The sequence below is a fragment of the Notolepis coatsorum genome (assembly GCF_963971535.1).
Source record: "Notolepis coatsorum genome assembly, chromosome: 15".
Taxonomy (NCBI): domain Eukaryota; kingdom Metazoa; phylum Chordata; class Actinopteri; order Aulopiformes; family Paralepididae; genus Notolepis; species Notolepis coatsorum.
The window spans coordinates 72,627,419-72,640,056 of NC_140179.1; the positions used below are offsets into that span (position 1 = coordinate 72,627,419).

The window sequence follows — 12,638 nt, forward strand, 5'->3', positions numbered from 1 at the left end:
CTGAACTAGAGGCTGCCGCTGCCTCTTCTCTGTCGCTAGCATCAATAATAATAACGTTAGCATTCTCGTCCTCTCTGCCCGCGGCGCCTGGCTCAGCCTCTTTAACGTTGGTGCTACTACTAGTGCTAGCCAGGGGGCTATCCTCCTCCGTACCTGACGGGGTGAAAAAAGTAGAGATAGTCGGTATGCTTTGCCGAAGTAACGCGCTCTTTCTGTCCCTTTCCTGTTTAGATTTTAACTTAGTAGCTCCGGTTTCCCACCGTTTAACTTTTTTATCCATGTTTTTTGAGTCTCATATGATCATACAGTACTACTCGAGTCTTAGCCTACTTGATCAACTTGCAAGTGCAATTCTCGCGGTCAGTGGTCACCTGACCTGACCTGACCTAACAGTGACCCCTGGACCTGGACATCAGTGTCACGTAGACTCAACGTCTCTCACCCCTCATTATCAAACAATCAATCATATTTTTGATCTGATTGGCCACTGACGTTTCTTATGCGACTCTTTCGAAGTTGGTTAAGGTTAGAGTATGGAATCAGGGCTGGTGTTCTATCGCCCTGCTCTAAGACAAACTCTAACCTTAACCAACTTCGAAAGAGTGCCTAAGCTTAACCGGTGAAAGAAAGAGGCGTCACACGATTGGCGCTACCAGAAACGTCAGTGGCCAATCAGAGCGCAGAACGCGAAATCCGTTGGTAAAAGTATTCAGGCGTCGGGGCTGGGATGTGGAGATTTTTTTTTATTGCTGTTTTTACCTCAAACGGAAAACCTCAAACTCTTATGAAGAGGAGAAAAAATACTCAAGATTAGCCACTTGCAGACGGCAGGGTGTGACGTACTGTATATTTTAGTTGATGAAATATTTTTGTTGACTAAATATTTTAGTTGATGAAATATGTTTTCATTTCAGTGTCACAATATGACATCAATCTCCAAAATAAGAAAAAAAATTAAATAAAATGTGGGGCCTCTAGTGACGAGGGGCCTCCAAATTTTTTTTAAATAAAAGTTAAAAAAAAAGAAACAAATATTTGGGGCCTCTAGTGACGAGGGGCCTCAAAAAATAAATTAAAAGTAAAAAAATATATAATTATAATTTGGGCCTCTAGTGACCAGGGGCCTCCAATTTTTTTTTTAATTTTTATTTTTTTTTTTGAGGCCCCTCATCACTAGAGGCCCACGGGCCACGGCCTGGACGGCCCGGTTGTTAATACGGCCCTGCCCCCACCCCCCCACCTACCCAACCTCCTCCAATGTACAGTTTCTACATCAAATGTATACTCTCTTTTCTGGACTCTTTTCGTATCACAAACAGTACTGTATTTGCAAATCTGGTATGTCATAGATGTAGCAGTACTGTCTATCTGTATGTCATGTATGTCATATATGTTATGATGAATTGAAAATGGGGGACCCTGAGGTAAACAAGACGAAAGTCTTTCTCTGGTCTGCATCCCCTTAACAATTGTATGTATTGAGCTGTACTGTACTGTACCCATTCTGCAATCTATTAATAAAGTTTTCAATCAATCAATCAGTCCCCCATTTTCAATTCATAGTGACATTTATGATATACACAACATAAATATGACATCATGACATTTATGGCATAGCTAGGGATTATTCATAATCAGATAAATAAATACATTGCCTAATATTGATACCACACATTATTTTGCCATACAATTGGTTTTGCACCTAAAACAATGAGCCTATAGCGTTATCTTCCGGGTAGTCCGACGGCACGGGAAACACTTTGCGAGGCGCAAGAAGAAAGGCGGATCCCCCCCTCCTCCTCCTGTACTACTTTGCCTGTTTGGAAGTTCTTTTGGAATCTTTTTTCTTGTCCGTCCGCCCTCTGCGTCCCACTCTCAACAATCCATAAACATATTATTTAGATTATAGTTTGTGTCTGTTCTGCTCAGTAAAAAAGCCCCACAGAGCTGCCTCGGGAGGAGTGTGACACATCCAGTCGGATAATAATAACTTAGCCCGCTGTGTTGACAGCTGAAGTGAGAGAACAGGGAAGCTACACAGCACCACACACCCAACTGCTTCTTTTTTCCTCAACGCAGCAGGAAAATGGGGGATAAAGACTTGATGTGGGCCTTGAAAAACGGGGACCTTGACGAGGTTAAAAACTTGCTGATACAGGTAAGACCATTATGGGGAAAGCTGGCTATTTTTGTTGTCGTTGTCTGCAATAACGCGAGCACTGGACACGTCTGGAAACTAGCTCAAAAGATCACTACGCTACCATGCTAACGTTAGCTAGCTCGCTACCAGCCAGCACGGCTAACGTCATTTGAAACTCTCTAGAAGAAGTGTTTCTATCGTTTTGAGCAATTCCCCGTATTGTCTTAAATCATCCCTCTAGTATGGATGTTGTATTATAATAACACGTTAAGATAATGTATGCGGCACTTCTTTAGCTAGACTTTGCTTCTTTAGCCAGCTAAGCTAACACCGGTGCTTTGGTTGTGGTAAAAAGAAGCTGGCTAGCTAGGTTAGAGCTAACGTGTTATATTAGTAGGAGCTGGCTAGGTTAGAGCTAACGTGTTATAATCGTAGAAGCTGGTTAGGTTAGAGCTAACGTGTTATATTAGTAGAAGCTGGCTATGTTAGAGCTAATGTGTTATATTAGTAGAAGCTGGCTAGGTTAGAGCTAACGTGTTATATTCGTAGAAGCTGGCTAGGTTAGAGCTAACGTGTTATATTAGTAGAAGCTGGCTAGGTTAGAGCTAACGTGTTATATTAGTAGAAGCTGGCTAGGTTAGAGCTAACGTGTTATATTAGTAGTGCTTCTCAAACCTTTTCTGTCAGGCCCCCCTTTGGCGGACCAAAATATTTTGCCCCCCCCCCTCGCCCCAACAAAATAGTCATGAAATGGGCCATGTTTAAATTGATTGAAATAACACCAATATCGTGACCTTTCAAATTGGCCCTATATTTTGTTTTCAGAGCTGTCATGGATGAAAAGCCAGCTTCACACAGATCTATGTGGTGCTGAATGGTATCAACACCTTAACTGCTGCATCATGAGATACTTGGTGGGCCATGAGATGAGATACTTGGTACTCAGCACCACACTCTGAAACTAGCTCTCTAGGTGGTATCGGATGAGATTTCAAAGAGTTCTTCCAAGAGTTTGGATGGAGATGTGTCAGGAAGCTTTGTCTCAATGTTGTCTGTAAAGTTTTTTTTTTATCCAGATGTAACGGGTGTAAAACTCACTCCCCAGAGGCATCCAAACTGAGCGCTTAGAAGGGAATTCCTTTCTTGGCGCAGCGGTTTGTGATGTCGCCCGCAGTGCGGACGCCTGGGGTTCGACTCCCACTCAAGGCATGGTCGAATTCGTGGCAGGGGCGAGTTGCCTCTGTTACACTGGTGCCGTGACCCGGATGCCTTGGGTGGTGTGAGTTTAGGGGGGGTGAGTGTAACGGGTGTAAAACTCACTCCCCAGAGGCATCCAAACTGAGCGCTTGGAAGGGAATTCCTTTCTTGGCGCAGCGGTTTGTGATGTCGCCCGCAGTGCGGACGCCTGGGGTTCGACTCCCACTCAAGGCATGGTCGAAATCGTGGCAGGGGCGAGTTGCCTCTGTTACACAGAGTAACTTGGTGATCCTTTTCTTGTTTTATTAAATAATGATTTTCAGATTTTGAGAAATGGTATTTTCATGGAGAACAGTGCAGCTGCAACAGATAGCACTTTAGTGATAATTTTCTGGAATAAAAAAAAACGAAAAAAAAAAAAGTTAAAAAAAAAAAATCTCAAGGCCCCCCCTGTCATGCCTCTGCGCCCCCCCTGGGTGGCGCCCCCCCCACTTTGAGAAACACTGTAAGTAGAAGCTGGCTAGGTTAGAGCTAACGTGTTATATTAGTAGAAGCTGGCTAGGACTAGGTTAGAGTTCAAGTTTCAAGTTCAAGTTTCTTTATTAGTTGTCATACAGAAGTACAGAATACTTTTATATAAAATGCTTCTTTCTGTTTTGCTCCAGAGATTGTGCTAGATAAAAAGATAAGTATAAAATAGAAGTCAAGTACATAGACAAAGGTGTTCAATATATACATATATACAATGTACAATGCAGAGTAGAAAAGTAACTGAGTTACAATATACTATTATACACTATACAGTACAATGCAGAAATGGGATAAGGTACAATTTAGGTACAATTTACAGTAAGGTGTAATGAGATATGGGTTGTAGTGCAAATTCTTTGCCAATAAATATAAAGTGTGTTTAGGTGTTGTAAAGTGGGTGCTGCAGTGAGTTGTTTGTTTAAAGTGAGTGTGTGCGTGTGGATGTGTGTGCTGTGAGTGCATTTGATGGTTGTTACTAGGGGTGCACCGATATGAAAATTGGCCACCGATACCGATACCGATTGTTCAACTAACACAATCGGCCGATACCGATACCGATACCGATAATTGTGGCAAAAAATAAGTATTTCTAATTTTTTTTAATATTTTTTTTAATTTTTTTTTTAATTTTTTTTTAATTTTTTTAATGAAACTACTGTATATTTGTATGTGTGTTTGTATTTGTAGGCCTCTTTACTTACTTAAAAAAGGAAACATCAAGAAATATGTTTATGGTATCACTGATCCCTCTCCCAGTATCGTCTGGCGGCCTGCAGAGGGATACTATTTTCTCAACCAGAGCTTTCAACCAATGCAATGGAACCATTCTGGCGGCCTGCAGCGGGATACTATTCTCTCAACCAGAGCTTTCAACCAATGCAATGGAACCATTTTGATTGACAGTCGATTCGGCCAATTACGCCACACCGCTAGCACCCACCTCCTGCTTACCACCAAGCGAATATTCATTTTTCTACTTCGGGGCATGCCGCCATTGATCTGCTTGTGAGAATGCGAGTCAAACTCAGAACCACAACAAGCTAATAAGTTAGCTGCCCGGCAGTGCCCGCCGACCAGCGCGCTCCACAGGATGGCCAAACGAGACACAATGATTTTACTGCAACAAATGTTATAATAAAACAAAGCCTTTCTATACATTTGTCTGGTTGAAAACTTTATTAACAGATTGCAGAATGTGTAGTTGGGTACGGAATGAGCAACGGAATGTAACCGAGCTATGCACGGCTTGCTTGCTATCTTCGGGTAAATACTATGCTGATGTAATTGAACGTGTAACTAACTATAATAACGTTAATGCCACAAAACGAATGTTTGTGTCATTTTAACAGCAGATACTTTCTTAAATGCCATCCTCCCGACAGAGCGGTGTTGATGGGGAGCTCTGATGGATTCGCTTGGTTGTGTTATTACATTAGCATTGAACAGCTAACCGAAAGCTAGGGTTAACTAATGTTAAAGGTTTAGCCATAACGTTACGTTGGCTAAAGTTGGGGCTATTCTTAATCCAGTAATAATGGCTGCAGACCTGCAAGCAAAGTACAGCAAGTTGGCAAAGGAGTATTCCAACGTAAATCACATTTTCACCAGTAACGTTAGTCGTCTGCCTCCCGGCTATGAACGGACTCGGAGTAATGCCTTGCTGCTATGGGTAATAATAATATGCTGATGTTATTGTCCGTGTAACACTAACTATATAACGCTAATGCCACAAAACGAATGCCTTGTTAATCATAAATAGTAACTTTGATGCAGTAGCTTGTGTGTGTGTGGGGCGGACGGCGGGCGTTGTGCAGGTAGGTCGCGAGTGAATTTTTTTTTTGTCTTGACGCTACACAAATGGATGGTTAGTTATCGGCGACTGCTATCGGCACATTTGAGCTTATCGGCCGATAGGCCGATAGCAGTCAACAAGGCACTTATCGGCCGATACCGATACCCGACCGATATATCGGTGCACCCCTAGTTGTTACGATTGTTCATTGTTCAAGCCTTGTTCATTGAGCAATCATTGTTCATTGAGCATCCTGATGGCCTGGGGATAGAAGCTCCTTCTGAGTCTTTCTGTGCTTGCCATGAGACTCCGGTATCGCTTGCCTGACCGCAGCAGTTCAAAGAGGCAGTTGTTTGGGTGGCTGGACTCTTTGATTATTCTCTTAGCCTTCCCCATGCACCGCTTGTTGTAAATGCCTTGGAGAGTGGGAAGCCCCCCTCCAATTGTGCGTTCGGCTGAACGGGCCACTCTCTGTAGTCTGCTGCGGTCTTGTGCAGTGCTATTCCCAAATCAGGATGCTCTCTTATTGTGCATGAGTAGAAGTTCTTGAGGATCTTCTGACTCACGTTGAACTTCCTTAAGCGCCTAAGGCAGGGCTCTACAGTGCGATCATATTGCTCGCATATGCCCCTAAAAATATGTGCGTGCGAACATGCAAAATCAAGTACTCGCACGGCGTGCGAGTGGGGCCAGCGAGTGCAGAGTACAGCCTCTCATTCGTCCTTTTTTTTCTCCACTGCGAGAATCGTTAAAAAAACTACAAGTCCCACAGTTCACAGCCGCATAAACGTTCCAATCACAGTAGTTTCCTGTGGTCACGTGACTGGAAACCGAAAGTAATGATCAGCGGCTGCGTCACTGTCTGAGTCAAACAATAATACAGCCATGTCGAAGCCCATTCATTTTTATTTTGCGCGAAAGATACCGGAGAATGAGAAGTCAGGCGAGGCAGCTCATGTTACAGAGGTGATGGTTAACGTTAACCAAGATACTGACGCTAGCCAGCATGCTAGCGAAGTTGGCCAAGCTAGCGAGGCTACACCCACTGTAGCACCCAATGTAGCCACTGTAGCTAGCGAAGCTACACCCACTGGAGCCGGAGGGAAGACATACAAATTTAACGTGAATTGGCTAAACATTTCCCCATGGCTAGAGTTCGAAAACAGTCATGTTTTGTAAATATTGCAAAGTAGGATCGATGCATTGCGATGCATTGTTACACCCCTACAACTGGCCCACTGTGTATGTGTGTACAGCTAACTTGGCTAGCGTTATCAACCGCAGAGGTGGGCAATGGGTCCAGCTGTAGCGCCGGACGGCCAGAGTGCAAGCGGTGTGGCAATAGGGTCCAGCTGCAGCGCCGGACGGCCAGAGTGCAACGGTGTGACGTCGTAATTGGCAGAATCGACTGTCAATCAATGGTCTACCTGACACGCAAACTACTGTACTGGAGGTGTACAGTATTTCAATAGGCAACCCTGAAAGGATTATTTTTCTAAAAGAGCAACACTAGCTTCCCCCTCTACTGATGGCCCTGGTTGTAAAGCCAGTGTATCCTTTTTGTTTAATATCACTGCCTTTCTTATTAGGCCTCGTTGTTGGCTACAACTTTGCCATAGTAGGCATTAATCACTTAATTAATAGTTCAAATGTCTGTCCCATTCCCATTTGCACACGCAGATGATACACACACACGCACACAGTGGGCCAGTGACTTTGGTGGTATGTGCTATTGCACAGATGTGTCCCGTTTGCACATGCACGCACAGTACAAATATACATTTATTTTTGAAAAAAAAGAAGAAACTCTGTTACTTGACATATTTTCACTGTGCTCCTAAATATTTTTGGGTGCTCCTAAATTTCTTTGTGTGCTCCTAAATTTTTTCATTTAGGAGCACCTGTGCCCCTAGTGAAAAAGGTTAGCGTAGAGCCCTGTAAGGAAGTAGAGGTGTTGTCGTGCCTTCTTGATAACACTGTCAATGTGTGTGGTCCATGTCAAGTCCTCGGATATGTGGACTCCGAGGTACTTAAAACTGTTCACTCTCTCAACCGGTGCCCCATCGATGCTGAGGGGGCTGTAGTCCCTGACCCCCGACCTCCTAAAGTCCACAATCATCTCCTTTTGTTTAGCTGACGTTCAGGGAGAGGTACTTCTCTTGACACCATCCCGCTAGAACCTTAAAGGCCCACTTGCATGTTGTATTTTTGTTCAATAAACAATGTGGACTAGGCCAGGGGTTCCCAACCTTTTTTCCCCCAGCGACCCCCAAACATCTCTGATGAAATTCCTGGACCCCCCTCCTAATAAAATACCATAAAATACGTTTTTTTGGTAATTTTAATACTTTTTTTGTCATTTTAATAACAAACTGCTTATACACAGGCATATGCATCATAATTAGACCCACTATGCTTCTTTGACTTGTGCCTTCAATCAACAAATCTCATCTTGCACCATATGTATTTCAAAATGTTGGCCAATATTCAAATCCTGTATTCATCCTCTCAAATCAGGCCCTAATGGTGAACGGTTTGCATTTATGTTGAATGAAGTAAGAATCCACTGCAGTAAAAATATCCTCACCTCGAGTGGTGGTAGTAAGGTTGACTGACATGAGAATGTCCTGCTTCAGATCCTCATTTTCGATATACTGCACATAAACGATGAGCACAGCCTCGTCTGCGACAGTTGTAGTTCATTCAAGTTGTATGGCAAATGGACCCTTTCTAAGCTTTTCTGACAGCTGCTGCTCGCAATCACTTGACATCTTATCAATTCGGTCTTTCACTACATTGTTCGAGAGTGGTACTGATTTTAGTTTATCCGCCACCTGTGGGCAGCACAGTTTCTAAACCATTTTGATGCAGGCTGGTTTGATGAGCTGCTCGCCAATATTGTGCGGTTTCTTTGCTTTTGCAATTAAAAGCGAACACTCAAAGGAGGCTTCGGTAGCCTTCTGTAAATCACTGCCACCCCTGCTCCACGCTACTCTAACATCAACGGGCTTGTTCGCCTTGAGAGACTGTTCTTTCCTCAGAAAAAAGTCCGGATCCTTCCCAACGGTTTCTGGGTGCTTAGACGCCTGATGTCTCTTCAGCTTGCTGGGCTTCAGGCTCGAGTTTGCCAACATTTCTCCACAAATCACACACTCAGGTTGTTTGTCTGGTCCCTCAGTGAAGCCCATGGTGATGTAATTTTCGCGATTGCTGTAGGTCCTAATTTTTTTGCAGATGAGCTGCCGTCATCTCCTTTTCGTTTGTCACACATTTTCGCCTCTGGCGGCTGACTGCAGACGAGCCGAGAAAGTTAACTAGCGTGCTAGGCTAGCTACGGAAAGTGATACAGTCAACTGATTCGCGTTTTAGCGGCTACCCGGTAGCCTACTGTTAACGTTCAACAATCATGTCTAGATGTTTATTTATTTATCTTTATTTTTTATTGTAGTGGAGAGACTATTCATGCTTCTGATGATAAAAATGTGCTAATTAAATATTTCTCTGAAAGAAAAAAAAAAGACCTCAAAATCACCTGTGGTCTGGCGGACCCCCTGCGCCCCCTGGCGGACCCCCAAGGGGTCCGTGGACCCCAGGTTGGGAATCACTGGACTAGGCCAACGGTGACTTTCATGAAGAGGGGGAAAAAAGTTTCGAAATTGACCCAGTTTTAGCGTTTTTATCAAATGTTGTCCGCCCAACCACAATCACCATATGCATATTTTAATCCATGGTTCATAACGTGCCTGTGTCATCTTAACACTTTGCATGCCACACCCGAGATTTCTTGGGTTTACCCCGCGCGGGTTGAATGCCCACTCACGAGAGTTATCGTATTTTCTCCTTTTTTTTCTTTTTTTGCGATCTGAAATCATATTTCATCAACCAAGTCTACCGTTGGAAATTCAGCTACCTCAGGCGCTCGCATGTGAAAAAGCGCCCCCTATCGTCTCCCAGGTGGTAATTCACCCTTTTGGATTGAACTCAATGAAAATGAACGAGAAAAAAAAACCTGCACTCCACATTTTACTTCTCACTCACGCAGCCGGCATCTACCAGCTTCATGCTGGACTCTCAGAGCCACGGGGAATGTGTTTTACTGTATACACAGTGAATCAATAAAAAGATAGATTTTTTCAAATGGCGATCAGGAATTGGAATAATCCATTTGGATACCATCTGATCTCTGGTAATGAATCTATGTTACAAGTCTAAGGATAATCAGACTCGTTTTCACGGATATATAAGCTTTTATGTGATTGTGATATGGCTGTTTGACTATGCGCACCGTCAGGAAATAGGAGAAGCGATTTTCAGCGCGCACCACGAGCGTGCATGCGTACACATATACTATCGATAATCTAGCGTTTATTTGAAAACGATTCATAAATAGGCAGAACAATGACAACGTTCTAGAATATTCCAGTAAAAGGCGATTATCATGGAAACCTCCTTTTCTCCGTGAAAACGAGGGGTTTTCTAAATGCTATGAAACGGAAATGAACCGTTAATCTGCTTCAACAATGTTGACTGGAAATAGGTCATTGATAATGTGACGGGCAGATTAGACAGTAGTTAGACACATGGCCATAATTTAAAACATAGATTAGGCGATATTAACGTTAACATTGAAGTGGCCTTGGGCATTCAAGGGGGTAAAAAGGAAAACACGGCTGGCGTCTCAAAGTGTTAATGATGACGTCACAGCAGGTACAGGGCAGCAGGGGCGCTGAGAATCACAGGCAGGTAGTGGCAGGAAGCAAAGAGCTTTCTTGTTACTACTAGGCTAGCCGAGGAGCTAGTATCTGTTTCACCTAACACTATTGCTCCGTGATCATAGCCATTTATCTCTTTTTTTTTTATCCACTTTTTCTCCCATTTTCTATATTTTTCTCCCATCCCAATTTCGTATCATCCAATTCAACCCTCCCCTGTCACGAACGCTGTTTCTTGCCTCCCACAAGCCGGCTGCAATGTGGACTAAGTCATACATGGCACAAGTCCCCTCCGGTACTTGAGGTAACAGCAGTCGCATCTTTTCACCTGCGCAGCTCGATCTCTCAGTGGCGAGTAACGCGTGGGAGGCTCACGCTGCCCCAGACACTTCCTGATTCTACTGCGCAGGCGCACCAACCGACCTGTAGGAGTCGCTGTCCACAACGCCCGATCCCCACCCATCAGTTTCCCACCCCCTAATACGGCCAATGTGTATTAGTATGAACGACCAGCTAAACTGAAAGCAATGTGGAGCGCTGGGCTCGAACAGGCGAGCCCAGCATCTCCGCATTCGTGGCGAGCGCCTTGCCCACTATGCCACATAGCCATTTATCTCTAAAGCTAACCACTATTTGTAAAAGCCACAACCACGTTACCATATTTTTAAATATACTAATGTAAATCATTGTGTCGTTGTACATATTGTGTATATAACGTTAGTAGCTAAGTTACTAGCCAGCATTCTCGAAACTCCTAACATGCCCCGATTTAAAATGGTTCTCTCCTCTTTGTATACCATTGTCCTCACAAACAAAGTATTCTGCCAGGGAACTTAGGGACACAACAGTAGTTATAAGGTGTTTGAGCTTGTAACGTTAACGTTAGTTAGCTATCGTGGTAGCCCCTTTCGTGACTGTGATGCACCGAGTGCTATCCGAGGGGCTACTATCGTATCAACATGCCGTGACGTGTAGCTTGCTAGCCGACATGATGCGTGTGCTGTGCAGTGCTTTGCCCGACAGGTCTGAGAAGAGGACCTGCACATTTTACTCGTTCCCCAAACTCTTTTACATGCCCGATTTAAAATGGTTCACGACAGTAGACATAATGCTAACGTTAGCGGGGTAACGTTAGCCAGAGCCATATAGCCAGCTTGGTACTATGACCCGGACGGGGATCAGGCGACAGCCTAACGGACTAATAGCGCTGCTGTACTGAACAATTGATCAATTGTTGTTGATTGATTGATTAGATTATCAAATGCAGTTTGATACCGATCCATGCTATATAAAAAATGTTAACTGTACATGGTCCTAAACGTTATGACTGATCATCAGCGGGTGAACGGGGGGGGGGGGGTCGTTTATAATTCCGTGACCGACGTTAAATGATTTATGTAGTATGGGTGATATATTGATCAGAGCAGTTTGTATTGAAAATGATAAAGAAGAACGCTGAAACTCACGTCAGTCTCCTCGTACCGTTGGGCGATGAGAGTGGAACAAACAGATCCCAGGTATGTGGTGGGGATCGAGGCGATCCACTTCCGGTTTGTATTAGGGATGTCCCGATCACGTGATCGGGATCGGCGCCGATCACGTGCTTTTCAGAGGATCGGGATCAGGCATTTTTTTTAAATAAAAATCGGCAGTCAAAAAAACATGACCATGTTCACGTCTTAAACTCATACGGAGGCCTTAGTTTTGGTTTTAAATTACATATAATATATCATTAATGTATTTATTGTCACACAGAGCAGAATAATTTTCCACAACAAACACATTCCCTTTAATTTACACCGTTGCAACAAACACATTCCCTTTTAATTTTAGACGCTCAGTCACATCACAACAACACGTTGCTCCCGAAACACGGTTATCCACTGACTTGAGCAGCTGCTAGAGGTTTGGAACTAAGCATTTTAAAATAGAAAGTCAAGCCAGTTGCAATGTTTGCAAGGAGGACATTTCGCGTGGAGGAAACTCATGAAGCAGCAGCTGGAGGCGGAGTTTTCAGACTAACTTTTCAGATAACGGCAATTATTTGCTGTGTGACTGAGGATTATCGTCTGCGTTTCAGACCAGAATGGAGCTAATCATTACGTAAGTCGAACACTGAATGTATACTAATGTGCAAACATATATTGAAACTTTTAATATTTCTCATATGAAGCACATATGAATGTAATAACAAGAGCCGCCGCGCTTGCACCCAGGACTATACTGCCCTGTCAAGGCAGACCGCAGTAACTTCCAAACAGTGAAA

The 12,638-nt window shown here is 43.7% G+C and overlaps 1 protein-coding gene across 1 annotated transcript in view; it reads left to right on the plus strand.

Annotated features, from left to right (window-relative positions):
- The first annotated feature begins 1,778 nt into the window (after nt 1–1,778).
- mtpn (myotrophin) overlaps nt 1,779–12,638 on the plus strand; it is a 109,060-nt gene continuing 98,200 nt past the window's right edge. The window contains exon 1 of the mRNA XM_084330059.1: nt 1,779–2,158. Coding sequence (XP_084186185.1) covers nt 2,087–2,158 — 72 coding nt within the window. The 5' untranslated portion in view covers nt 1,779–2,086. The remainder of the gene's footprint in view (nt 2,159–12,638) is intronic.